Raw genomic sequence first — 25,846 nt, 5'->3', positions numbered from 1 at the left:
ATAACCATTTTGAGAGCAGTGCCTTCGGTGCCAATATCTAAGCATTAAATCAGGAGATGATCAACCAGATCAAAGTGGCTGAAAGACAGAGTAGGACTAAAGAGTCTCCAGCTTGGTCTACATTCAGAGGAATACTGTTGGTGTCCTCTTGCAAATCTCATATTAAAGGATGGCATTAGCTATTGACCCCCTCCTCCCAAGAGGTGCACTGGCTTAACTAGTGATTTGTTAACACCTGGAAGCTTTATTCCTTGTCAGCTGTGGAGTAAAGTTTCTGACCCTAGTGTTAGGTTGAGCAGGAGTCATGGTGCTGGGGAGGACCTGCGTCCTGGATCTTTGTGTACAGCAGGTGATCTGGGCGTGTAAATCCTCATCTTCCCCCTCCCCCTATCTCATTTAAACACTTTTAAAATGTACCTGTGGGGGCTACGCCTTTCCTCCTTCCAAATAGTTTCAGCCTCTCCTTCCCTCAAAAGATTGCTGACTGCAGCTTCCGGAGGGGGGGAATCCTTTTATGGAGGAGGAGAAGGCAGAAGCCCTGCAGGGGCTTGAGTGCTGTGGCCTCCATTCATTCTTCCCCTGCAGTCACCATCCCTGATCTTTGCTCTTCTTCTCCCCTCATGATTCATGCACACGTAACCAGCAGAAATCATAGGTTTCGTGCATATAAATCCATGAGTCTGAGAAACTTATTCCTGCCATAGTTAGTGTGTGCTCCAGGCTATCCACAAGGCTGAGCACACATTTTTGTGTTCATGTGCTTTTTTTTTTTTTTTTTTTTAAGTTTCCCAGTGCATTAAGCATAGCATTTGCTTTCTCTTTCGGAAGTAAAAATCTTGTTGCATATACATTAACCTCTGGCTGAATTTCAGTGCCCAGTCTTAATGCATGGCTTATTACATCAACCCCTTTGATCTCTCTGTCTAGCCTATTTTTGTCCACGTTAAACTGCTTGGTGACTGAGCTGAAAGTTGCTGTTGTGGTTTGGAGTTCAGAAGGACTACCTCCTTAATAGCAGGTAATGGTCATGTTTAACTGTTTTGCCCTTTTTTCTTTTATTTACATGTAAAAGGGGAGGGGGGGGGTCCCATTTCTGCCCTTATCTAGCTTGTTGGCCCTTACAAAAATGGCAGCAGTGGCACCAGCTAGTCCGAGTGCCCTCTGTGAGTGTTGGGGGAGGGGGGGGGGTCTCAACCAGCCCCTGCTCCTGTTTTTTGTGGTTAGGGAGGAATGCCGAGCCCCATGGAGAAAGGGCCTGTGAGATCATTAAAAACCCCTGCCCATGTGGTGCAAGGGGGCAGAAGCAGAGCACAAAAACTGAGTAGAGGATTCCAGACCTTGAGGTCCATGTGCCTGTCTTTCCACAAAGGGGCACCAGTGGCTCAGTTCCTCTCCAGGGAAGAACAGGATTTTTGGGGACCAGAGAAGGTGCTGGGCCCCAAAGATGGAATTGCCTCGTCTTCACTGGACAGATGTCAGGAGAAGTACTTTCTTCATCTCATGGGGAAGAGAGTCAGAAATGCGTCCTGAGCAAAGTGGTTTGTAGAGGGGAATGCTTGAAGGAGGAAGAAGCTGCCCCTGCTATTGAGAAAAAAAAACCGTGTGAAAGTGATTCAAGGAGGAATCTTCTACTAGAAACTCCTCTACTGAGAGAGAAGTATTGGAGGGCTCCTGGGGAACATAAGAACATAAGAACATGCCATACTGGGTCAGACCAAGGGTCCATCAAGCCCAGCATCCTGTTTCCAACAGTGGCCAATCCAGGCCATAAGAACCTGGTAAGTACCCAAAAACTAAGTCTATTCCATGTTACCGTTGCTAGTAATAGCAGTGGCTATTTTCTAAGTCAACTTAATTAATAGCAGGTAATGGACTTCTCCTCCAAGAACTTATCCAATCCTTTTTTAAACACAGCTATACTAACTCCACTAACCACATCCTCTGGCAACAAATTCCAGAGTTTAATTGTGCATTGAGTGAAAAAGAACTTTCTCCGATTTAGTTTTAAATGTGCCCCATGCTAACTTCATGGAGTGCCCCCTAGTCTTTCTATTATCCGAAAGAGTAAATAACAGATTCACATCTACTCGTTCAAGACCTCTCATGATTTTAAACATCTCTATCATATCCCCCCTCAGCCGTCTCTTCTCCAAGCTGAACAGCTCTAACCTCTTTAGTCTTTCCTCATAGGGGAGCTGTTCCATTCCCCTTATCATTTTGGTTGCCCTTCTCTGTACCTTCTCCATCACAATTATATCTTTTTTGAGATGCGGCGACCAGAATTGTACACAGTATTCAAGGTGTGGTCTCACCATGGAGTGATACAGGGGCACTATGACATTTTCCGTTTTATTCACCATTCCCTTCCTAATACTTCCCAACATTCTGTTTGCTTTTTTGACTGCCGCAGCACACTGAACCGACGATTTCAATGTGTTATCCACTATGACTCCTAGATCTCTTTCTTGGGAGGAAGGGTCCCTTACCTGGTGACCTGATTGGAATGTGCTGGAACTCTTTATGAAAGAGGAAATTTGATTATTTTTTTTGTGCTGATTTGGATTTTTTTTTCTGTAATCAGTGACAGTAAAGGGTTTTGTTTTTTTTTTTTTAACAAATAACCTAGGAGTCACCAAGTGACTGGACTGGTGAGCAAAAGAGCCCCAGTATAAAGAAAATTTCTTAAGTCTTAAAGACTTTTCCGCCCCCCCCCCCCCCATGTGCCGTTCCAAAGAGCTGACTGGGACAGGGGTTACATAGATTACTGTGATTAAGAAACATGTTACCAAATACTACAGTGAGAGAGAAACTTCAGAATTTTACCAGCTGTAAAGGGCAAACACTGACCTTGCAGATTTGCACTTTGCTTCTGAATTTTATTTTTTTCTGGCTCCTTGAATGTCTATTCTAAAGAAATCACCAGCAGTAGCTCATGACCATTTCCCAATTCATTGTACTTGCAAGCTGGGAACTTGTCAGAGACTGCACACAGTGACGTGAGGCAACTTGTGATCTGCATTGTCCTGCCCACATACAGTAGGAATCTCTTATTTAAGCAGCAGTGCGTTGAGCGATTCCAGGCGGTTATTGCTGTGCTGAATTTCTATTCCAAGAGAGATCGGGAATCTCTGCCGATGCATGGCAGCTGGTAGTACAAGTTAGCTGGTGAGTGTGGTGTGTTTTTGGTAGATCCCCCCCCCCCCCCCCCCCCCAAGCCTATCAAAAACAGAGCATCCGTGTACTTCATCTTGAAGTTTTTTTTAAAAACAAAACTTTCACCAAAAAAGCTTTAAGCAAAGAGAATTTATGGAAAATAATAGTTAAACATCATACAGATTTAAAGTTTTTTGTCTTGCTTTCTAGTTGCTGGATTTAAAAAGTGTATAAACTTGAACACACATTCTGAAGACTCTTTTAAAAGGTCCTTTTGATTAAGGCTATTTAAACATTTTTTTTTGTTTCCAAACATTTAGGATTATTTAAATAAGGACTATTTTTTTAAGCTTGAGATTTTATTGCTACTAGGACTTTCTCAAATAAGGATGGCATTCAGTTTTAGATGCATAGAATTGTTGTTGACTTAGAAATTAGTGAAATGTATGTGAACGGCTGCTTTATCGGCTTCTGATAGCAATCCTATGACTTTAGCATGCATGTCTGCTGGGTCCCCGGCAGCATTGGCTTTTTGAAGTCTCCTCCTGAATCAAGGATCTTCCAAAGCTACTTGTGCTGTGTTTTATTATCTAGCAGCTCTCAAGGCTAATGCCAGGTTCCTATTGCTAGAAGTTGTGCTGGCAGGTCTGGAGGATAAAGAATTTTTTAATCAGTGCTAAGCGCTGTGGCTTGATTTGCTTTTATTTGTATTGGCCAACTGTGCACTTTGTTTCCTTTTTACAGTTTTTCATTAATTCCTGGTGATTGTTTTAGTTTAGATTTGTCATCTTGAAATAGCTCAGTTTTGTTACCTTATTCCTATCAGGCATTTAAAAAGTAGTTAAGGGTTCGTGAGTAAAATTTGTGTGTTCTGGGCAAAATTCTCAAGGACAGGGTTATTGAAAATGTGGAAACAAGTGTTGCACATTTTATAATTTTGAGGAGCTGTCTTTGGTGTCCCCCCTACCCTCTTTTCTTTTCCTGAAGTTTCTGGTACTAGCATGTAGTGAATCTAACTCCAGAGTGTGGCCTTTTATGATGCTGTACAGTGAAGTGTACAGTATGTTGCATCTATGCTTTGTGCAGAGAAAAGTTGTAATTGGGCATGAGTTTGGATCTTATGAGCATCAATTCCATTGTAAAGGAGACTTCCCAATGCTTAAAAATGGCCTTTTGTATATGATTTACATTGCATTAGGCTGCTGTAGTGGCAGCTGAGCTGAGAAGGATATGTTTCTGAGCCAGGTTATGTAAGTGAGAAAGTGCAGTAGCTTGGATGTGTCAGTTTGCCAGATGGCAGCAAGCTGGGTGGCATAAAAAAAAAGGCAAGCTTACCTTTCAACTGTTGTCTAGCCGCTTTCACCATAGGGACACAAATGCTATACTGGGGCTTGATGGCTTTGGTCTGTCCAACATCCTGACTCCAACAGTGGCCAGTCCTGGTTGCAAGTATCCAGCAGATCCCGTGAAACAGACCTATTTCCTATAACTCGCTTCCTGGGATAGCAATAGCTTTCTTTTAGTCTATTTAGCTTAATAGTGTTTTATGGACCTTTTTTTTTCTTCCAGGAACTCATCCAAATATCCTTTTAAATCTTGCTATGCTAGTTGCCTTGACCATGTCCTCCGGCAACACATTCCACAGCTTAATTGTGCACCGAGTAAAAAGTAATTTCTACTAATGTTGTCATTTTCTGGTTGTTAGTTTCCTGGTGTGTCCCCCTTGTTTTGGTATTTGAAAAGTTAAATAACTGACCTTTATTTACCCTTTCACACCACTCATGCTGTCGCTTTTCCAAGCTAAAGAGCCCTAGCCTGCATCGCCTCTCATCATAGGAGATTTGTTCATCCCTTTTAGAACTTGTTGCCCTCCCCTGTACCTTTTCCAGTTCTATTGTGTGGTTTTTTGGGGGGGGGGTTTTGGATGGGGCAACCATTACTACACACAGTACTCAGTCCGGTTGCACCATGGATCACTACAGAGACCATATATTTTCCTTTTCATTCTCTATTCCTTTTTGGATCATTTCTAACATTCAAGCCGATACAGTACAGTGTGCTCCAGCGGAGCGCACTGTTAACCCGCGTTTGGACGCGTTATTTTGAAAGTGCTAGCTTTACCCCTTATTCATTAAGGGGTAATAGCACGTCGAAAACGCGCGTCCAACACCCCCCCCTCCCCCGAAACTAATACTGCCCGCAACATGCAAATGCATGTTGATGGCCCTATTAGTTATTCCCTCGCGATTCAGTAAGTAAAATGTGCAGCCAAGCCGCACATTTTACTTTCAGAAATTAGTGCCTACCCAAAGGTAGGCGTTAATTTCTGCCGGCGCCAGGAAAGTGTACAGAAAAGCAGTAAAAACCTGCTTTTCTGTACACCCTCCGACTTAATATCATGGCGATATTAAGTCGGAGGTCCCAAAAGTTAAAAATAATTTAAAATCTGCTCGGGGGCTGAAAACCGGACGCTCAGTTTTGCCGGCGTCCAGTTTCCGAACCCATGGCTGTCAGCGGGTTTGAGAACAAGACGCCGGCAAAATTGAGTGTTGGCTGTCAAATTCGCTGACAGCCGCCGCTCCTGTCAAAAAAGAGGCGCAGTGTCCCTAGCACCTCTTTACCGTGGGCCCCAATTTGAATATATAACTCATGGATTTCTCGCATACTTTGCACATCAACATGGTCTGTGTACCCTCAAATCTCAATTTAGTCTACCCTTTAATTTTTTTCTAGATATTTATTCCCGCTATAATCATGCCGAGCATTCACCTACGTCCTGTTGACGAGTTACTATTATTTTATTATTATTATCTATGTAATATTTAATTTAATCTATTATTAATATCCATATGTTATAGGTTATATGCTAAATGCAATATGTTATACGTTATATGTTAAGAAACGCTGTTCCATGTAACGCCTTTTGTGCGAAAGTTTTGTTATATGTAAACCGACCTGATTCGATACTTGTATTGAGAATGTCGGTATATAAAAATCCGAAATAAATAAATAAATATATATTTTTTTTAGTGAATCGTGCGTACAGGAGAGGGCGCTCACCCACTCTCCCGTAAATTTTACTGTATCGGCCTGATTGTTTGCTTTTTTGACTGCTGCTATACACTGATCCAAGAATTTCAATGTTTTGTCCACAAGGACTCTCAGGTCCTTTTCCTGGGTGGTAACTCCGATACAGAACCCAGCATTGTGCACTCCATAGTTGGAATTATTTTCCCTATGTTCATCACTCTGCATTTTTCCAAATGAAAGTTCATCTGCCATTCAGATGCCCAGTCTCCTAGTTTCACAAGGTTGTCCTTTTAATTCTTCACGATCTACTGCTATTTTGAATAATTTCATGTCATTTGCAAATTTGATCATCTCATTTGTTCCCTTTTCCAGATCATTTAGGAATGTTAAATAGCTCAGGTCCCAGTACCTATCCTTGAGGTAGTCCATTAATGACCTTTCTCGAGTTATTTACACTTTCGAATAATAGGACTAGGAGGCACTCCATGAAGTTAGCAAGTAGCACATTTAAGACTAATCGGAGAAAATTCTTTTTCACTCAATGCACAGTTAAGCTCTGGAATTTGTTGCCAGAGGATGTAGTTAGTGCAGTTAGTGTAGCTGGGTTCAAAAAAGGTTTGGAGAAGTCCATTAACTGCTATTAATCAAGTTGACTTAGGGAATGGGATGATCTTGGTGTTTGGGTACTTGCCAGGTTCTTCTGGCCTGGTTTGGCCTCTGTTAGAAACAGGGTGCTGGGCTTGATGGACCCTTATGTTTTTGACTGTCCATTCAGTCCTAGCCTCTGTTTCCTGTCTCTTAACCATTTTTCAATTCATAGTATCACACTACCTCCCGTCATTTGTGTATGTGTGTGGGGGTTGGTTTTTTTTTTTTTGTTTAATTTCCTGAAGAATCTTTCATGGAGGAATCTGTCAAATACTTTTTGAAAATCCAAATACACTATATCAACCGATTTCACCTTTTATCTATATGCGTACACCTTCAAGAAATCTAAAAGATTGGTAAGGCAAAACTTTCCTTTGATAAAACAATGTTGACTTCCCCATTAGGCCGTGTCTGTTTATATGGCCACTGATTTTTGTCTTTAAGAATGGCCTCTATCATTTTGACTGGCAAAGACATTTGAGGCTCATCAATCTATGGCTTCCCACATAGCCCCTGCTATCCTTTTTAATAATTGGCGTCACATTGGCCACCTTCCATTCTTCAGGTATTATGGCTGTTTTTTTAAATGATAGGGAACGGATTATATAGTTTCAAAGTTACAGACCACTAGTATAAAGTTTGCATTTTCATGTTTTAGTTCTTTTAAAACTCTGGGGCAGATGCCATCTGCTCCTGATGATTTGTTTAGTCTTTTAAGTTTGTCAGTCTAATCTATTACATCCTCCATTATCACAGATATTTGTGTGTTGCACAGAATCATCATCCTCAAATAATGTTTTTGGTGTTTCAAATCATTTACAGCCTGCTCCAGGGACTCCTGATCACTTATCCAAGATAGGATGTCATGGGCATCCAAAATCATAAAGGGTATGGAAGGCACCACTTTGAGAAAAGACTAAAAGGGTTAGGGCTATTCAGTTTGGAGAGGAGATGGCAGGATGTGATAGAGGTCTATAAAATCATATGAGGACTAGAACGAGTAAATGTGAATTGGTTATTTATTCTTTCAAATAATAGGACTAGGGGGCACATTATGATGAAGTCAGCATGTAGCACAATTAAACTAAATCTGAGGAATTTGTTTTCTCTCTATGCACAATTAAGCTCTGGAATTCATTGCCAGAGGATGTGATAAGGGCAGTTAGTCTAGCTGGGTTTAAAAAAAGTTTGGATAAGATCCTGGAGGAACAGTCCATAAACTATTAATTTAAGTTGACTTTAAGGAATAGACACTGCTATTACTGGCATTAGTAGCATGGGATCTATTTAATGTTTGGGTACTTGTAGCCTGGATTGGCCACTGCTGGAAACAGGATGCTAGGCTATCTGATGGACCCTTGGCCTGATCCAGTAGGCAGCAACTTATGTTCTTATGTTAGCCACTAGAGGATTTCACTGCTCTAAACTTTTTTGTTTTAATTCTAAAGTCCACTTGCCTAGCTGTAGCAGTGATAGCCCTCCAACTAAGAGGCAGAATGCAATATGAATGAATGCTTGATCCAACAGCAACTGCTGAGGAATGGTCAGGGCTCCCACTTCTGGGGATGTAAACACTTTCTCCAGCTCAAGGCACATGAGCTGGTCTGAGAGTCAAAACAGTCTCTTGCAGAGCCATTTGCAGTGCTGCCTTTGGGCTGGTCTACTCCTAGGGGAATTCTGTGCACAAAAACTTAAAATTCTGCAAACTTTTATATTGGTCAAAATAACAGAATTTACATGACTACTATTAAGTAATTAACTTTTTTCTCAATTTAATTTAAAATGTATTACTTAAAGATGCATAATTTTAAATATATTTTGAGCAGAATTTCCCTAGAAATTCACTGTAAGTGTCCCACTCTCTTCCTACTCCCCTGGCCACTTTGCCCTCTCAAGCCCCAACTCCTCCACCTGCCAGTATCTCTCCCCTCCATCTCTAGGCTCAACCTCTTCCACTCTATCTACACTCCCTCTGTCCCTCCCTCTCTCGTGCACATACACACACACACCCCCTCATACAGGGTCCCTCTCTCTTGCATGCACACTCTCACAAGCTTCCTTTCTCTCTCACGCATACACCCTCACACAGGCTACCTATGTCTCTATCTCACGCACTCCTTCACACATACTCTCTCACACATACACAGGCTAGCACCCTCACATACACATGATCCCTTTTTCATACACACTAGCTTACAATTTCTCACACATACACACACTACTTCACAATCTCCTCCTATAGGCTCCCTCTCTCTGGCACCCACACTCACACACCCCCTCCTCATCTCCTATCCTCCCCTCCACTTCCTCACACACACACACCTCTCTACATACATTCATGCTCACTGGGGCCTTCATCTTTGCCACGAGTGGAGTGCGTCCCGAGGCACGCAGGGGCCTTCATCTTTGCCGCAAATGGTGCACTCCGTTCGCAGCATGCCCGGGTCTCCTCTGCCATTTTCTGCACAGACTTGCCAAATTCTGCCCAGCGGGGGAATTCTGCACAAATTCTGCGCTCTGCAGTAGCGCAGAATTCCCCCAGGATTAGGCTGGACCCATTGATCTAATGTTACATTTTTAGTCTGTGGTTGGCACAAGGCTACAGGACTGCATATGGAGTAGATGTGCACATAAGTTGGTGTTTTTCAAAGAGATTCTTGCATCAGTTTGGGATTATTTCTTTTTCCTCAGGCCCTCACTTGTCACCAAAGCAATTTGGTTATGTATTTTATTATCTTATCTGTTCTTGGATCTGTGTATCATGTAGTAAGGAATGCAGGTCAGGTGTGCTTGGGGTTTTTGTTTTCTTTTTATCTGCACGGTATCTTAAGATGTTGCTTGTTAAATCATTTCATAGCTGAGCCTGATCTCGCCCACACTATGAGGACGGGGAAAAAGAGAGAGAATCGTATTCTTTTGAGTTTCTACTGCTGAAATGGTGGTGCTGGCCATCAAGGCACACTTACTAGCCCAGTTTGAAAAAACCCGTCCATGGCCATTCAGATTAGGGCACGTGTTCTTTTAATACTTTGTACTACTTAATTTCTTGTGTAATAGCGGACCTGTCCCGTACCTTCCATCTTAATTGGACTGTAGTATTTTACATATTGGCCTTAAATAATTACTTTTTTGAGAGAGAGGGCGTGCTTGGCAACTTTCTTGGCTGAAAGGTGATGAAAATACTTTGCAAGGGTCTGTAGCACATGAAAGATAATGGTACAGATCCTGAAAGGGCGCTCGGAGTGTGTGTTCTGGTAAGATTGATGGGGAAAAGTGCAGAAACCTAGAGCAGAGGTTCCCAAACCTGTCCTCTTGCATATTCATTGTGGATGTCCTGAAAACTTGGCTGGCTGAGAGTCTTCCAGGTCAGGTTTGGGAATCACTGATCTAGAGGAACAATTCATGACTGGGGGAGGGGGTAGTGAAGCATTTGGTAGTAAATCATTTCGGTTAAATGTAATAAGAAACTGGGGTAAGCAAATAGATTGTTAGGGTGTTTAGGGAGAAGTAGAACAATAGAAAAAAAAAGTGAATAACCCTATGTAAATCATTGGTAATCGCTCTCTCACCTAGAGTAGAAGTTCCTAAATGTTTTATGTGTGAGTGCTCTTTTATTTTTCAAACAAGGACCCCCCTTCTGGTATTTTCCCAGAATCAGTTTTAATTTTTTGTGGTGTAACACCACCCACAACAACTTATTACTCTGTTATTACTCTACGATTGCCCAATTTCATTTTTTGCCACCACAACCCTTACCCCATTAGATAGAAGATATTCAGTGCATATGCCAAAAACTGTAAGACCAATACTGCTCCCCACCACTCACCCCCAACAGACATGACTTTCAGAGGGGCATCTACTTGTGGGTAACGAGGGGCTCTGGCCAAGAAGCCAATAGCCTATCTCACCCCACCCCCTCCCCGCAAGTAGCTTTTACCCGTACTCCTGCTAATCTTATTGAGTCTCAGCAGTAGGGTGACTCCTCTGACAATAATGTGCAGTACTACTTTTGGATGTTCCCTAAGTTGCAGGATCTGCTTGCTTACTCTAAAACTTGCAGTTTTCAGCTTAGCAATGGTCGACGTCCTCTTCCTTCTATTATTCATCATTAGAAACAGACACTGCCTTTAGTTGGGGATATAGGCCATACTGATCTGGTCATGGGGTGGGGCAGGTAGACTTTAATATGGGACCAGTCGGCTCAGCTCTTGTTGCACATACTGATTTCTGGCAGGCAGTCTTCTATTAATAATACCAGTTCTAGTCTCTTGTCTTAGCAGCTGTGCCAGCTAAGCTACTAGATGGGCTACTTCTCTTGCCAGCAGGAACTCAAGGTCCTTGACTTGCATACACTTGTACACCAGCTTTTTCTCTTGCTGGTAGGACTGCTGTATTGCTTGGCTGCTAATGATCCTGCTCTGGCTGCTTCTCTTGGCAGAGCTACTAATGTGTCCCATTACCTACTTTACTCAACTTGTGCAGAGATCCTGAGGTGTATCTCTGCCTGCAATCTGGCTCTGTTTCTGATTGGTTAAGCAAGAGCATGCACCAACGTACCACTTTCAGCCCACACATCTGCAGACCCCTGCATAACCCATCACTGATGCCCCAACTGTCTGTAGAGAAGCAGTTTGAGAAATGATGATCTAGTGTAGGGATTTTCAGTAAGGGCTGGACCCATCTAGGGGCTAGGATTTTTTATTTATCTATTTGTTTGTTTTTTTACAAGAATATTCATCAGATGTAATGGTATAATATGACTTATGAACAAAGCTAATTTTCATAGCTTGTCTACATGAAAATCAAACCAGTTTGCAGTCCTGGTGTATCAGAGTTAGGAATGCCTGATACATACCTAGGAACGTTTTGTGTGTTTTTGGTCACCCTGAGATTGGTATGAATTAGTCGGGGAACAGGGGGAGGAGAGAATGCAAGTGGATAATTTCTCTGCTTCCCCTTCCCACTTGACCTACCTGATTCAGATTTGTATAAGTCTAGTGGGGAGGGTTTTTACTAATGCTTTCCTGTCTCAGATTGGTGTTGATGAGAGGGAAGGGGGATGTGCATGCAAAGGTGCTCTCCCTCCCCTGGGACATGGATTAGCTGAGGTGGGGGGAATGCACAAACTTTCTGCCCCACGTGTTCCTTTGTTCAGCTGCTTCCCTGCGCAGGTTCTTGTAGCCTGGTTTGGCCTCTGTTGGAAACAGGATGCTGGGCTTGATGGACCCTTGGTCTGACCCAGCATGGCAATTTCTTATGTTCTTAAGCACCAGTCTCATGAGTGCACAAAAGCATGGGTAGTATTGATCAATCTGGAGAACTCAAAAACACTTTCTCCTCTGTGACCCCTCTGAATATGCCAGTTTCTTACGTGGACTGACCTACCTCTGTTGAACCTATATCTTGGGATATAGAAGGGTCTCGCACAAAAGGTATTTTCAAACAAAGCAAAACTTTTGTCATTTCTGTGGTTTCCAGCTGTCAGAAATGAATAACATTAAAACTCATTGATAAAATCGGGGTTCACAGGCTCTTACAGCATTGATCACTAGCAACAACAAAATATTCCTCTTTAAAAAAAAAAAAAAAAAAAGTTTTAGTACTCATATGCCCACATGGAATTCTTTTCAGTCATAGGCCCATCTGAACAGGTCCCCTCCCTTTTCACAAAACGTATCCACAAGGCTGTTGTGGTTCATATTCCTCCTAGGTTGCCACCGGATACCACTCAAGAGCCTAATCACAATTCACTATTCTCCCCACCCAGTGCTTGGCCCTGTTGGACTAAGTAGGCCAGATGCCCTCATAGGAGCTCTGGAGTTCCATTTCCCCACTCCCCAATTCGAGTCAAATCACATACTCCATTCGGAGCATCACCTTTATATTGACCCAAAGGAGACTTCCCCCACCATCGTAGCTCTACCTCTAAAGGAATATACCAAATTCCACAATGATGCATTCGCCATAACTCCAAACAGAAGATGTGATATCCCTAAATGTTTCTTCCAGGACTAGGTTTGGTGGCTCCCATGACACTACTTAATGTATATAGTACCACATTTTCACCTATGCAGACCTTCTCCCCATCCCCCTTGCTCAAGTAGCGTTTAAACATTGCCAGTTTCTCAGATTGGGGAACATTGCAACTCCTTAGTCTTCAATAGAAATAATATTGAAGTTTTAGGAGAGAGAAATTGGGCACGGAAGGAAATAGCCCACTGAAAATTATGAAGACAAAATCAGAGTTGATCTATTGGATGAGTTATGTGGGTATGTAGTTTAATTATAGTATATGCAGTTTCTATGCTTTGAATGTGAAATCCAAGATTTTTTTAAGTCTCTTTCATTCTGTATAGACTGGACAAAGGGGCGATCGGTAGGTAATGAGGCTACAAACCTGGAAGCTTGATACTTTCAACTTCTGTTGCCTCTCTTCTTTCATTGAATTGTATCCCCAGGAGTGTATGAGATTTCAAACTAGTGTGACTATTCCTGCCAGTTTTAAATTGAAAGCACTATGGAACTTTTCTGGGGCCCATTTGAGAGTGACTTGCAAAATATAAGGCTTTCTGATAGACCCAGTAGTATCAAGAAAGAAATGGAGTACTGGGCCCAAATTTTATAAGACTTTACCTGCTCGATTTGTAGTTTTCTCACAGTAAATCTAATTTAATAACTTAATATAAACCTTTGGGGAAACATTTCAGCAATTGACTGACTTGCACGTGCTACATCAAGAAGCTGCTTTAAATGTGAAGCTGACCAGGTGAAAATATCCTCTGATCTGTAGTCCCGTTCAGATGAAAGTTGTTAGTAAAAAGAACGTCTTAGTTGTAGGTCAATAGGGATGTTACGCTGAGGCATTATATTTAATGTTTATTTTCAGTAATGATTAATTTTGTTCTTGTCTCTTTTTTCCAGAAATGTTTCTCCTGCCTGACCTGGGGTTTCTTACCATGGGGCTGTGGTCCCTTAGTGTTGGGGCCCTAGGTGTAGGTGTGGCTGGGATAATCCTGGCCAACACAGATTTGTTTCTCTCCAAAGCAGAGAAGGCCACCTTGGAGTTTCTGGAAGACATAGAACTGAAGTCTTTGGGGGAAGGTGAGAAAGTTTCTGGGTTTTGTTCTTTATGGCTTTTTCTTTTAAATTCCCAAATAAAGAGAATGTATTACTGTGCTGATATGTACGCATGCTGTCAACACTGATAGTGTACATGTCCTCCTGGTGTGCCTCAGTTACATTAACTGTTGTACTTTCAATAACATTAGGTTTTTATTACACTATAAAAGAGGCCACTTGTAAGGGATGTCATATCCTGAAAACTCCTGTTTTGGCTGACCATACTATTTTGTTGTGGGGGAAGGAATGTGAAGAGGAAGAGAAACGTTTCTTTACATTCTGACAAATATCAGCTGTATAAAATAACATTGCAAGGCGCCGCTCCAAATGCTTTACTACCTTTATTTAAAAAAAAAAAGGCAGTATGCCATTGATTAGAAACAAATGCCACTCTGAGACCTGATAATATCTGTTCTGTCCTTGGGTCTCCTCCAGGAACCGAGAAGAGAGCGTTCAGGGCAGGTGAGCTGTGGAAGAAGAATGGGGCCGTGGTCATGGCGGTGCGGCGGCCCGGATGACTTCTGTGCAGAGAGGTAAGGGGCAGCATAGCTCGAGGCTAATGCTTTTGTCCTCTTGCTGTTGTGTTTGCAAGCAGAGCTCTCAGAACCACCGCTTGTGAAGCGGACCTTTTTTTTTTTTTTTTTTCTTTCTACTGAGGATGTATTTTGGTGTTAATTTGTTTTCATTAATTTGTCATCTGCATTCAGGGGTGTGCAGGTTCTCGTGTTGAGAAAAGAACTATATGTCCGCCGTGTAACCCATCATGACCCCACTCTCTGCATTAATGCCCCTTTGTAACAGAAACCTGCGGTGACTGCTTCATGCCTCGGTTGATGCTAAAGAGGTCTGCACTACCTTTTCACCAGACGTGTATTAGGAATGAACTGTCATTTTATTTAGCACTTGTATTTGGTTTAGCAAGTGTTTAAATGATTTGACATGGCTAAAGCAATTAAGTGTGCACTAAAACCATTTAATGCATGCTAACTGGTTTTAGTGTGTCTGGAAAATGAAATCTCAATAAAATCACTAAGAAACTCCTTACCCTTTACCCCACTAAAGTGTCCCAAACTTGCAGGGAATACTTACAAAAAATGGTGCTGTGAAATATTTCATGTAGCACAGAGTCAAAATTGCAAGAGCAATTTAAAATTGTTTCTAACCTTTGTGTCTGGCATTTTCTTCTCATCTTTTGTCTCGTTTCTTGTCCTTTAGTTTGTTCATTTTCTTTACAAACTCCTGAAATTTTGTCACTGTTCTTCTGCCTCTTTTCATGCCCCAACTTTCTCACCCTTGATCATATCATCGCCCTTACCCACCATTCTTGTCCCTATGTGGCTGCCTCTTGTTCTCTCTGCTGCCTGGCTTCTTGGCCCCTCCAGCTGTTCTTGCTGGAAGTTGCTCTGGAGGTGACACCCTGTCTTTTTTGCAAAACCCACTTCCTTTCGCACAGCAGAGGGTGCTGGCAGAGGACTGTTGCATCTCTATGTGTGATTCCAGTCTGCTACTGCACCACAAGTCCAGCTTTGCAATGCAATAACAAGGGAAAATGAAAATGATCCCCTGTAGATATGACATGGTATGAATATTTGTACAGCCCCAGCATGAGCCCAGTGGAGGGCTCCTAGGATAAGATGGTGGGGGGTGGGAGTCAGAGCTGAAAGCAACTGCTAGGACAGGGGTGGGTAATTCAGTCCTCGAGGGCCACCACCTGGTCAAGCTTTCAGGTTCTCTAAAGAATATGCATGAGAGAGATTTTCATACAATCGAGACAGAGTGTGTGTGTGTAAATCTCTTATGTGTATTCCTCAGAGAGCCTGAAAACCTGACTGGTTGGAGCTCTCGACTGACTTGCCCACTTGTGTGCTAGGAGTAGAATTGAAGTTTAGAGGCTGGCTATGCAGGGCTTCTCATTTTGGGCAAGTCTGCCCATTCTGATATGGAGCAGACCCTGATAAGACCCAAAGTAATAGTCTAAGGCTAGTTGGAATGCTATGATGTAAACAGAGTGTTCTTTATCAAAGGAAATTGAGATGGCTACTGCGCTGTCTTACTTTTCCATTTCCTTTGTTTGCCAGCCCGTGGTGAAACAAAAGGGTAGGTTGCAGGGTGTTCTCCCCACTTACCCTCTGAGTCCTTCCATGAGACAATCAATGCTGCCAGAGCACTTTATATATAATTTTTTTTTTGGAAGGGAGAATGTATGTATATTTTGACCAGCAGTTTCATCCTGCTCCTTTTTAGAATTCCAGCTCAGTCAATCAGTACTACAATCTGATGCCATGAACCTTCATTTGCAGCAACATGGTGACTTTTCCCCTATCCTCTAACTTGATCAGCCCTGTCATAGCAGCGACTAGCCCCTGACTAAGGGCCATGCTCTTTCCAGAACCCTGAGCGCACATAAACATTTGATATTCTGCCTTTTTGCCAAAGATGGTCTCTATGCAGATCAAAAAAAATAAATTCAATCAAAATCGCAGTAATGGTAGCATTACTGTTCTCGGTTGGAACAAAAAAATCAATCATGGAAGCAGGGCATCTCTATTTTGTTCAGAAACTTAGAGGTAGAATTGTGAATAGTTATCTAAGTTATTGATAGTACATCTAGTAGACAGAGGTAGATAAAGGCCATCGCGGAAAGATTAAATGATTTATTTGCTTCGGTGTTTACTGAAGAGGATGTTGGGGAGGTAATGGAGAAGGTTTTCATGGGTAATGATTCAGATGGACTGAATCAAATCACGGTGAACCTAGAAGATGTGGTAGGCCTGATTGACAAACTGAAGAGTAGTAAATCACCTGGACCGGATGGTATACACCCCAGAGTTCTGAAGGAACTAAAAAATGAAATTTCAGACCTATTAGTAAAAATTTGTAACTTATCATTAAAATCATCCATTGTACCTGAAGACTGGAGGATAGCAAATGTAACCCCAATATTTAAATGTAAATCTACGCACGCAGTCATCCGACCCGGGGCTGGTCTGGAGGCTTGGACCATGCCCCTGGGCCGGAGCCAGGGGCCGTGGCGCCGGCCCAGGGGCATGGTCCAAGCCTCCAGACCAGCCCCGGGTCGGATGACGGCGCGCCAGCAGTTCGCTGGCGCGTGTAGATTTACATCTGCTTCTAGCAGGCGTAAATCTAGGGACAAAGGTAAGGGGGGGGGGGTTAGGTAAGGGAGGGGAGGGCGAAAGAAAGTTCCCTCCGAGGCCGCTCTGATTTCTGAGCGGCCTCGGAGGGAACGGAGGCAGGCTGCGCGGCTCGGCATGCGCAGGCTGCCCAAAATCGTCAGCCTTGCGCGCGCCGATCCAGGATTTTATAAGATACGCGCGGCTATGTGCGTATCTTATAAAATCCAGCGTCCTTTTTTTAAAAATCTACCCCTAAGTGAACTTAATAGCAGGTAATGGACTTCTCCTCCAAGAACTTATCCAATCCTTTTTTAAACACAGCTATACTAACTGCACTAACCACGTCCTCTGGCAACAAATTCCAGAGTTTAATTGTGCGTTGAGTAAAGAACTTTCTCCGATTAGTTTTAAATGTGCCCCATGCTAACTTCATGGAGTGCCCCCTAGTCTTTCTACTATCCGAAAGAGTAAATAACCGATTTACATCGGGCGGATTTACGCGAGCAGGGCTTTTAAAATCCGCCCATTAGAGAATAGCCACTGCCATTAGCAATGGTAACATGGAATAGACTTAGTTTTTGGGTACTTGCCAGGTTCTTATGGCCTGGATTGGCCACTATTGGAAACAGGATGCTGGGCTTGATGGACCCTTGGTCTGACCCAATATGGCATTTTTTTATGTTCTTATTCAGTGGATGGAGAGCAAGAATATAGAGACTTAAGTGCAAGAGTAAAGATGCTTTTACAATAAGGCATAGTAACACAGTAAATAATGGCAGATAAAGACCAAAAATGGTCCATCTAATCTGTCCAGCAGACATCTAAATCCAGACACATGGCATTTCCATCGACTGAGCACATCCTAGCCTGGGCTGACCCAATAGTTTGGTTTAAATTTTAACATTAATGATGGCATTTACACAGAATATGGACACAGACCTACTTTCAGCGTGCAGCATATACTAAAAGTTTTGGGTTTTTTTGTTTTTTGTTTTTTTTTTACTCCTTTTTAGTATAGGTTCGTATGGCCTGGATTGGCCACTGTTGGAAACAGGATGCTGGGCTTGATGGACCCTTGGTCTGACCCAGTATGGCATTTTCTTATGTTCTTATATTATTAAAATAGGCACATTATAGACTTAAGATGTGTCTAGATAATGCATCCAGGGATTACACCCAAAGTTGGTAGCATTACAGAAGAGTACTTCTGTCGTGTTGCCCTCTGGCCTTTTTAAAACTTTTAAAATTGTTTTTGTATTCAGTACAAGAAAAATAAATTAATTCCAAGCTAGTAAACTGTTGATGGGTTTCTTCTAAACCTGTGCATGTCTGACACGCGATGTGCTGGAGAACGCTTTTCTGAAACTGTCTTGGTTCCTTCCGTAACCGGCTTCTTGCCAAAGGAATTTTAAACAAGCAGGCCACCTTTTCTGGACAGTCATTGACTGAAAGAGTCAAAATATTGAACAGTAACTTTTCCCTGTTTAGATTTTTTTTTTAATTGTACTTTTTTAAATGGTTTACATTTTGTATTCCATGCTAGCAGCAAGCTACAGTGTTGCTTCTCCTGCTGGTTAAGTAACTGCAATTATGTTGGGTGGAATGGAATTTGGCTGTACTGTGAGACTGGGCTGTACTATGTCCTCCAGCACTGACATTGTGAAGAGAGTTTTAATTAGACCAAGAATGTGCCAGGCGCAGGATCAGCTAATTGAAGGCATATTTCCTCCAACTTTTTTTATTTTTATAAAAAGATTCACATTTCTGGGAGCTAATTGCTTTCTTGTTCTGAGGGGTAGATTCTTTTTTAATGAATCAATATGGCATTTTTTATTTTTTTTTTTTGTGAAATGTTAATTTGAATATTTATAGTGAACAGATCTGCACCATGTCCTTTGGAAATTTATTATAATATAATATAGAGAGAAAAGGATCAACTAATAAGATGCAGGTGCACTTTTTTTTTTTTTCTTCCATATTCTACAACTTGTGCGACCCTTAGGTCTAGGTAGGCAAGTGGACTACCTCAGCAACTACAACACTTTTTTGTTTCATAATTTAGAAACTATGACACAGCCTACAAGCCTACACTTTGAATACATTAGTAGACACAGTTTTTCTGTCTCTTTTTTTTTTTTTAATTTCTTTGCAGAAAATGGCAACCATGGTGCCGTGCCACTAGAACAATTTCTAATGCCTATGAAGACCACTCTTCCCTTATCTCCAGTCAAAAGAGTGCCGATTGAGAATGTGTGAGATTTGCTTTATTCTGTAAGCCTGTGCACTCCTTTTGCAGCTGGCTAAGGTCAAAGTTTAGTCTCTCACAGGGGTTTGGAGCTAGGACCTGGGAATGGTTCCTTCTCGGCCTTTTGGCTGAAATTGAGTATGGGACCCTGCCTCCTGACCCCACTGGGAACACACTGTTACAATGACCGCTGGCAAAGCAGGAAGAATAAAGCTATGCTAAGAAAAAAAAAAAAATGTCAACCTTTTGAAAGCTGTGGGTCATCCCCCATCGTACAGCTGAATCCTTTGCCAAAGAGACTGGGGTTGAGGTCAAGGGCAAGGCTCTTCTGTGCTCCAGCCAAAAGGTTCCTATCTGGGTTTCCTTCTGAACAGAAATGCATCTTGCCCGAGGTCTAGGGTTTTGTCTTTCATAATCCCATGTCTGTGGAATAGTATTCCACTAGAAGTCCATCAGGAACCAAAGTCTTTAGATCTTTGTTTTTGCCTTTTTTCTAATGTTCCCACTTTAGGGTCAGTGAGTGACTGACTCCTTGGCTGTGGTTAGGTGATTGTTACGGTACACGCAAGTTATTATTTGATGTCTTGATTTATATATAGCAACTCATAGTTATTAGGACTTGATTGTTTCTTTGTATAGTGGGTGTTTTAATTGCTTATTTTTATGTACATGATGATTTGTATACCGTTTTGGGAACTGATAAAAGCCAGGGAGGCAACATATAAATTCTTTTAATTAGTTACATCTAGTCTTAGTGGGCTTCTGACACAGCTGCTGCCATAATTCTAATTGGCAGTAACACATAGCTGGTGTGGCATCCGAACAGCAGCAAATCTCTGCCATCAAATGATTATAATAAAATATTTTTTTTGTAATGCACAAATATATGGAGAAAACTCACTATAAATAAATCTTAACACAGCATTTCCAGAGTTTTTTTTTTTTCCCCCAGTGGCCAAAATGTGTGGGGTGGTTTTTTTTAATTTTTGTGCTGATTTTGTATTTTATTCCTGGTGTCTGTGTTCAAAACATTCTCTGAAACCATACCAGCCATCTTGTTGGGTGAAGCGCAGCAGTTCATGTCAAAACGTCTTGTAGGCATCACCATGGTACATATAAGGTGAAGTTTTTGTTTTGTTTTTTATGAGGGCATAGACTTTGCAAGGTTTAAAAGTGCAAAAAAAATTATGCACAGGAAGATCTATGGCAGAGACCAAACTGTCCTCCAGAGTCAGCCAGAATAAATTTTCTGTAGCCTATAAGCTTTGAGACCGAATATTTCTAGAAGTTCATATTTTCATCCAGGGCAGGAAATTAGCAGAATTAAGCTGATTTAGTTTGACAATGTAAGCTTTTAGTAATGTGTGTTTCCTTGGCTCTTGGTCGGTTTAGCATTTCCTTTCTGTATTTATTGAGCATAAGAGTAAAATGATGTAAGATGTGACTTCATGCTTTTGGAATGGGGGAGGGCTAGGCATCCTTCAGAATGCCAAGCAGCATTATGCTATACTCATCTGTTCATATAGCACATGATATTCTCAGGTAGACTCGTTCCTGCCAGAAATCCAGGTGGGGAGGAGAAATGGTTGCTGGCTAGAGGGGCCGGAAGCAGGGGGTGTTCCTTCCATTTGCCAGTAGTATTAAGCGGTAACAACATTCATGGACTGGCTGTGTATAACTTACCTTCCAGCTTTGAAACCACATTGCCAATATTTGGGGAAGAGGGGCTTTACTCACCCCAGGTTTGTATGTTCTTGTCTGAATTTATTGCCATTTTAGTGCATCATATGTGTTTTTATGGTGATTGGTATAGTCCTTATTTCAACGCCTGAACAGATAACCCCTGGAAAAATACTTGCAGCTTTTGCCATGTTCTCTTATAGGGAAAGAATAATCTTCTTCTTGTCCTCTCTTACAGGAAGCCCATGAGCTGTCCTCTCTCAAACCACAACTTGACCAGTTGGGGGTCCCCCTTTATGCTGTTGTGAAAGAGAATATCGGCTCAGAAGTTGATGAATTTAATCAGTATTTCAAGGGGGAGATCTTTCTTGATGAAAAGGTACTTCTTTTTGTCGTCCTCTTCCTATCAGGCGCTGCAGACCTTTTATAATGTATTGCACAAAGTGCTATAGGTACATCACAGTTGGCATCGATCCAGAACAGTAGTACCAAAACTGGAATAAAAGCTCTAGAGATTTGTTTAGAACGGTGTGTGGTGTGTTGGGTTTTTTTGCTAGAAAAGTGGTTTGCAACATTTATCACACTGAACACTCCCAATAGCTTCAGGTGGGCTTCCAAGGTCCCCTTCCCACCTATGTTTTTTTCTCACAGGACAAGCAGGATGGTTGTCCTCACAAATGGGTGACATCGAGGATGGAGCCCACCACGGAAAACTTCTGTCAAAGTTTAAACAGAACTTTGACTGGCCCCTACTGGGCATGCCCAGCAAGGCACTGACCCTGTAGCCAGCAGGGGTCTCCCTTCAGTCTTCTTTTTTCCGCGCAGCAGTTGCCACGCGGTGAAAGGAGCTCTCTAACCACGTTCCTGACAGGAATTTGGAAGTTAATTTCCTAAGAAAATTTGCCCCTCAGGGGTCTCCCTTCGACAAATTTTTAGTCATCTTACGGAACCCGGTAAGTTTTTTGCCTTTTTCCATCGACTACCGTCGAATTTGGCCCTTGAGGCCTGTTGGCACTTACCGATCCCCAGCCTAAATTTTGGCTTCAGGCCATGGCAACGGGGTTCCGCCGTTGTCCGGATTGTACCCGGACTATGTCCATCACAGACCCCCACAGGGTTTGTGTGATGTGTTTGGGTAGTGAGCATGATGTCCTGACTTGCACCAAATGTGCCTTAATGACACCCAAGGGTCGCAAAGCCAGGATGGAGAAGATGGGGCTCCTCTTCCATGCACCCACCCCAACGCCATCGATAGCATCGACGTCATCGGAACCGGCACCGTCGAAGTTGTACCATCATCGTCAACCCTCCGGTGACCGTCCGCCATCGATCGCTTCTCGGCCGTCGACTCCCGTCCCTTCCCCGGATGGGCGAGGGGATCGGAAGGAAAAGCACCGCTATCGACGGCACAAATCTCGGCCTGTCGAGGATCCACAGCCATCGACCTCTGCTCAAGCCGAGCCACCGACAAAGAAGCCGCGAACAGACCGGACACCCTCCACGTCTCGTTCGCAGGCATCGAGGAAACCCTCACCCTCCCGGGGTGCGGGGGCCGTGATCCCACCGGTTACGGTGGTCCCTCCGGCCCTGCCTCAGCCTCCCTCTCCCGTCGAGCCGGGTATGGTTACCCCTGGTCTCCGGGCAGAACTGGACCGGCTGGTCCAGGAGGCCATCGAGAAAGCGATGAAGAAATTGCAACCTCCATCGGCACCGTCTCCGGCACCGGTTCCAGTGCCGCCCCCGGCACCGACACCGGCACCGGCTTCGCCACCGAGGAGGGAACCGACCACCGAGCCGTTGATACAAGCGCTAGCACCGCTACTGAGCCGCATGGAGGCGCTCATGACGGCCCTTCCATCGGTGATTCCAGTGCCATCGACAACACCACCGTCTCCGACTGGATTTTCATCGGCAGGAGAAACACCGTTCCGGATTCCCCCTTCCGGGGTGGTTCCATCGGTGCCTTCTGGTATATCTCCACCGATATATCCTTCGGTTCCATCCATTCCACGCCAGGCACCGATTCCATCGACAGCACCGAAGCCATCGATGCCATTTCTGGTTCCACCTACGGCACCGATTCCACCTCGGTTTCCATCTATGCCTTTAGAGCCTCAGCCAGGTCCATCAGGGTTACAAACCCCACTTGATCCCTACGATACCTGGGGTGATGATGATGATACATCTTCTGACACGGATTTGCCTTCGCCTCCATCTCCTACAGAGAGTAGAAAAAGATCTCCTCCTGAGGATCTATCTTTCATTAACTTTGTGAAAGAGATGTCAGAAGTTGTACCTTTTCAACTACAATCTGAAGCTGATGACAGACACCAGATGATGGAACTCCTTCAATTTCTGGATGCTCCAAAAATCATCGCTTCCATCCCTATACACCAGGTGTGTTTGGATCTGCTCAAGAAAAACTGGGAATCTCCTTCATCAGTGTCCCCAGTTAACAAAAAAGCTGACTCCACCTACCTTGTCCAGTCAGCACCAGGTTTCCAAAAACCTCAACTGGATCATCGCTCTGTTGTGGTTGAGTCCGCGCAGAAGAAGGCCAAGCGTCTTAAGCCACACTCTTCTACCCCACCTACCAGGGACAACAAGTTCCTAGATAGTGTTGGACGGAAAGTCTATCATGGAGCTATGTTGATTTCACGCATAGCTTCATATCAACTTTATATGACTCAGTACAACAGAGCCATCCTTAAGCAGATGCAAGACTATGCTGACACGTTACCAGACCAATACCAACCGCAGCTTCAAGCCCTTCTTCACAAGGGATTTGAGGCAGGGAAGCACGAGATTAGGACTGCCTACGACATATTCGATGCTTCCACAAAAGTTTCAGCCACAGCCATCTCAGCCAGACGTTGGGCTTGGTTAAAATCATCCAACCTTCGCCCAGAGGTTCAGGATCGTCTTGCTGATTTACCCTGCTTAGGCGATAATTTGTTTGGAGAGCAAATTCAGCAGATTGTGGCGGAGTTGAAAGACCACCATGAGACGTTGAAACAACTCTCATCTGTCCCACCTGAGCTGACCTCCAAGCAACCGCAAAAGAAAGACTCCTAAGAAGTCATTCTTTCGACCACGCCGTTATTACCCTCCATCGGCCAGGCCTCGTCCAGCTCGATCCTCTACTAGGCCTCAGCCGCGTCAGCCTAGGAAACAAAGGCCTACTGTAGCCCCTCCTCCTGGGCCTGCGGCTGGCCTTTGACTCCCCTGTAGGGAACACATGCCAAACCCCTCTTCCGGACATCCCTGTAGGAGGTCGACTGTACCATTTTCTACAACCTTGGTTGCAGATCACCTCAGATCAGTGGGTGCTAACAATTATCGCACAGGGTTACCACCTCAACTTCATAACTCTTCCGGCAGACTCCCCGCCTCTTCAAGCGTGGAGTCTATCCACCCATTTGGCTCAATTACAACAGGAAGTATCCCTTCTTCTGCAATCAAATGCTATAGAACCTGTTCCTCCCTCTCAACGAGGCAAGGAATTCTATTCCAGATACTTCCTAATACCAAAGAAATCGGGGGGACTACGTCCCATTTTTGACCTTCGAGCCCTCAACAAATACCTTCAAAAAGAGAAGTTCAAAATGGTAACCCTAGGCATGCTGCTCCCTCTGCTACAAAGAGGGGATTGGCTGTGCTCTCTCGACCTCAAGGACGCTTATACCCACATTGCGATCACACAATCCCATCGCAAATATCTGCGGTTTCTAGTTGGCCACGACCATTATCAATACCGTGTCCTCCCTTTCGGTCTAGCTTCTGCCCCACGAGTCTTTACCAAATGTCTCGTAGTGGTAGCATTCCTCAGGAAGGAAGGTGTCCACGTCTACCCATACCTGGACGATTGGCTAATCAGGGCCTCCACCCAACAGATAGCTCAATCCTCCCTAAAATTGACAATTCAAACACTCCTTTCCTTAGGGTTTCTCGTCAATTACGAGAAATCTTGCTTAGTCCCGTCTCAAACCTTATCCTTCATTGGGGCAGACTTGGACACCTTACAGGCAAAGGCTTACCTTCCTCTTCAGAGGGTCCACACCCTAATGTCCCTGGCTCGCCAGCTCCAGTCTCAGAACACTGCCACGGCTCGCCAGTTCCTCATTCTCCTAGGGCACATGGCATCCTCGGTTCAAGTCACTCCCATGACCCGACTAGCCATGAGAGTAACACAATGGACTCTACGACACCAATGGATTCAAGCTTTTCAGCCTCTGTCCTCCATAGTCACAGTCACACAAGCGCTGCGCCTATCCTTAACCTGGTGGACGACTCAGGTCAACCTCCTTCAGGGCTTACCCTTTCTTCCACCGGATCCGCAAGTAATCCTAACCACCGACGCTTCTCACATCGGTTGGGGAGCCCATGTGGACGACTTTCAAACCCAAGGGTTATGGTCCAAAGAGGAAGCCGAACACCAGATCAATTTCCTGGAACTTCGAGCAATCCGCTATGCGCTCCGCACTTTCAAAGATCATCTCTTTCATCAGATAATCTTAATCCAGACGGACAACCAAGTGGCCATGTGGTACATAAACAAGCAGGGAGGCACAGGCTCCTTCCTTCTGTGTCAGGAAGCTGCGCAGATCTGGGCGGAAGCCCTCTCCCACTCCATGTACCTCAGGGCCACTTACCTGCCGGGAGTAGACAATGTATTGGCAGACCAGCTGAGCCGTGTCTTCCAACCGCACAAGTGGTCACTCGATCCTCTGGTAGCGACCTCTCTGTTTCACAAGTGGGGTTCTCCCCGCATAGACCTCTTTGCGTCCCCTCAGAACCACAAAGTGGACGATTACTGCTCTCTCATTCGGAGCCAGCA

General features: G+C 43.7%; 1 protein-coding gene across 2 annotated transcripts in view; it reads left to right on the top strand.

The window, feature by feature from the left end:
• PRXL2A (peroxiredoxin like 2A) overlaps positions 1 to 25,846 on the top strand; it is a 79,005-nt gene that overhangs the window by 30,822 nt on the left and 22,337 nt on the right. Inside the window, exons 1-4 of one of the 2 annotated variants that reach the window (XM_029609458.1) lie at positions 3,010 to 3,165; positions 13,753 to 13,932; positions 14,386 to 14,483; positions 21,248 to 21,388. In XM_029609458.1, the coding sequence (XP_029465318.1) occupies positions 13,755 to 13,932; positions 14,386 to 14,483; positions 21,248 to 21,388 (417 nt within the window). In that variant the 5' untranslated portion in view covers positions 3,010 to 3,165; positions 13,753 to 13,754. Of the gene's footprint in view, positions 1 to 3,009; positions 3,166 to 13,752; positions 13,933 to 14,385; positions 14,484 to 21,247; positions 21,389 to 25,846 lie in introns of those variants that run through there. The other variant, XM_029609459.1, reaches the window with a different exon arrangement.

This window comes from Rhinatrema bivittatum, chromosome 7 (assembly GCF_901001135.1).
Source record: "Rhinatrema bivittatum chromosome 7, aRhiBiv1.1, whole genome shotgun sequence".
In the NCBI taxonomy this organism is placed as follows: domain Eukaryota; kingdom Metazoa; phylum Chordata; class Amphibia; order Gymnophiona; family Rhinatrematidae; genus Rhinatrema; species Rhinatrema bivittatum.
This window is presented reverse-complemented; position numbering and strand designations above follow the sequence as displayed.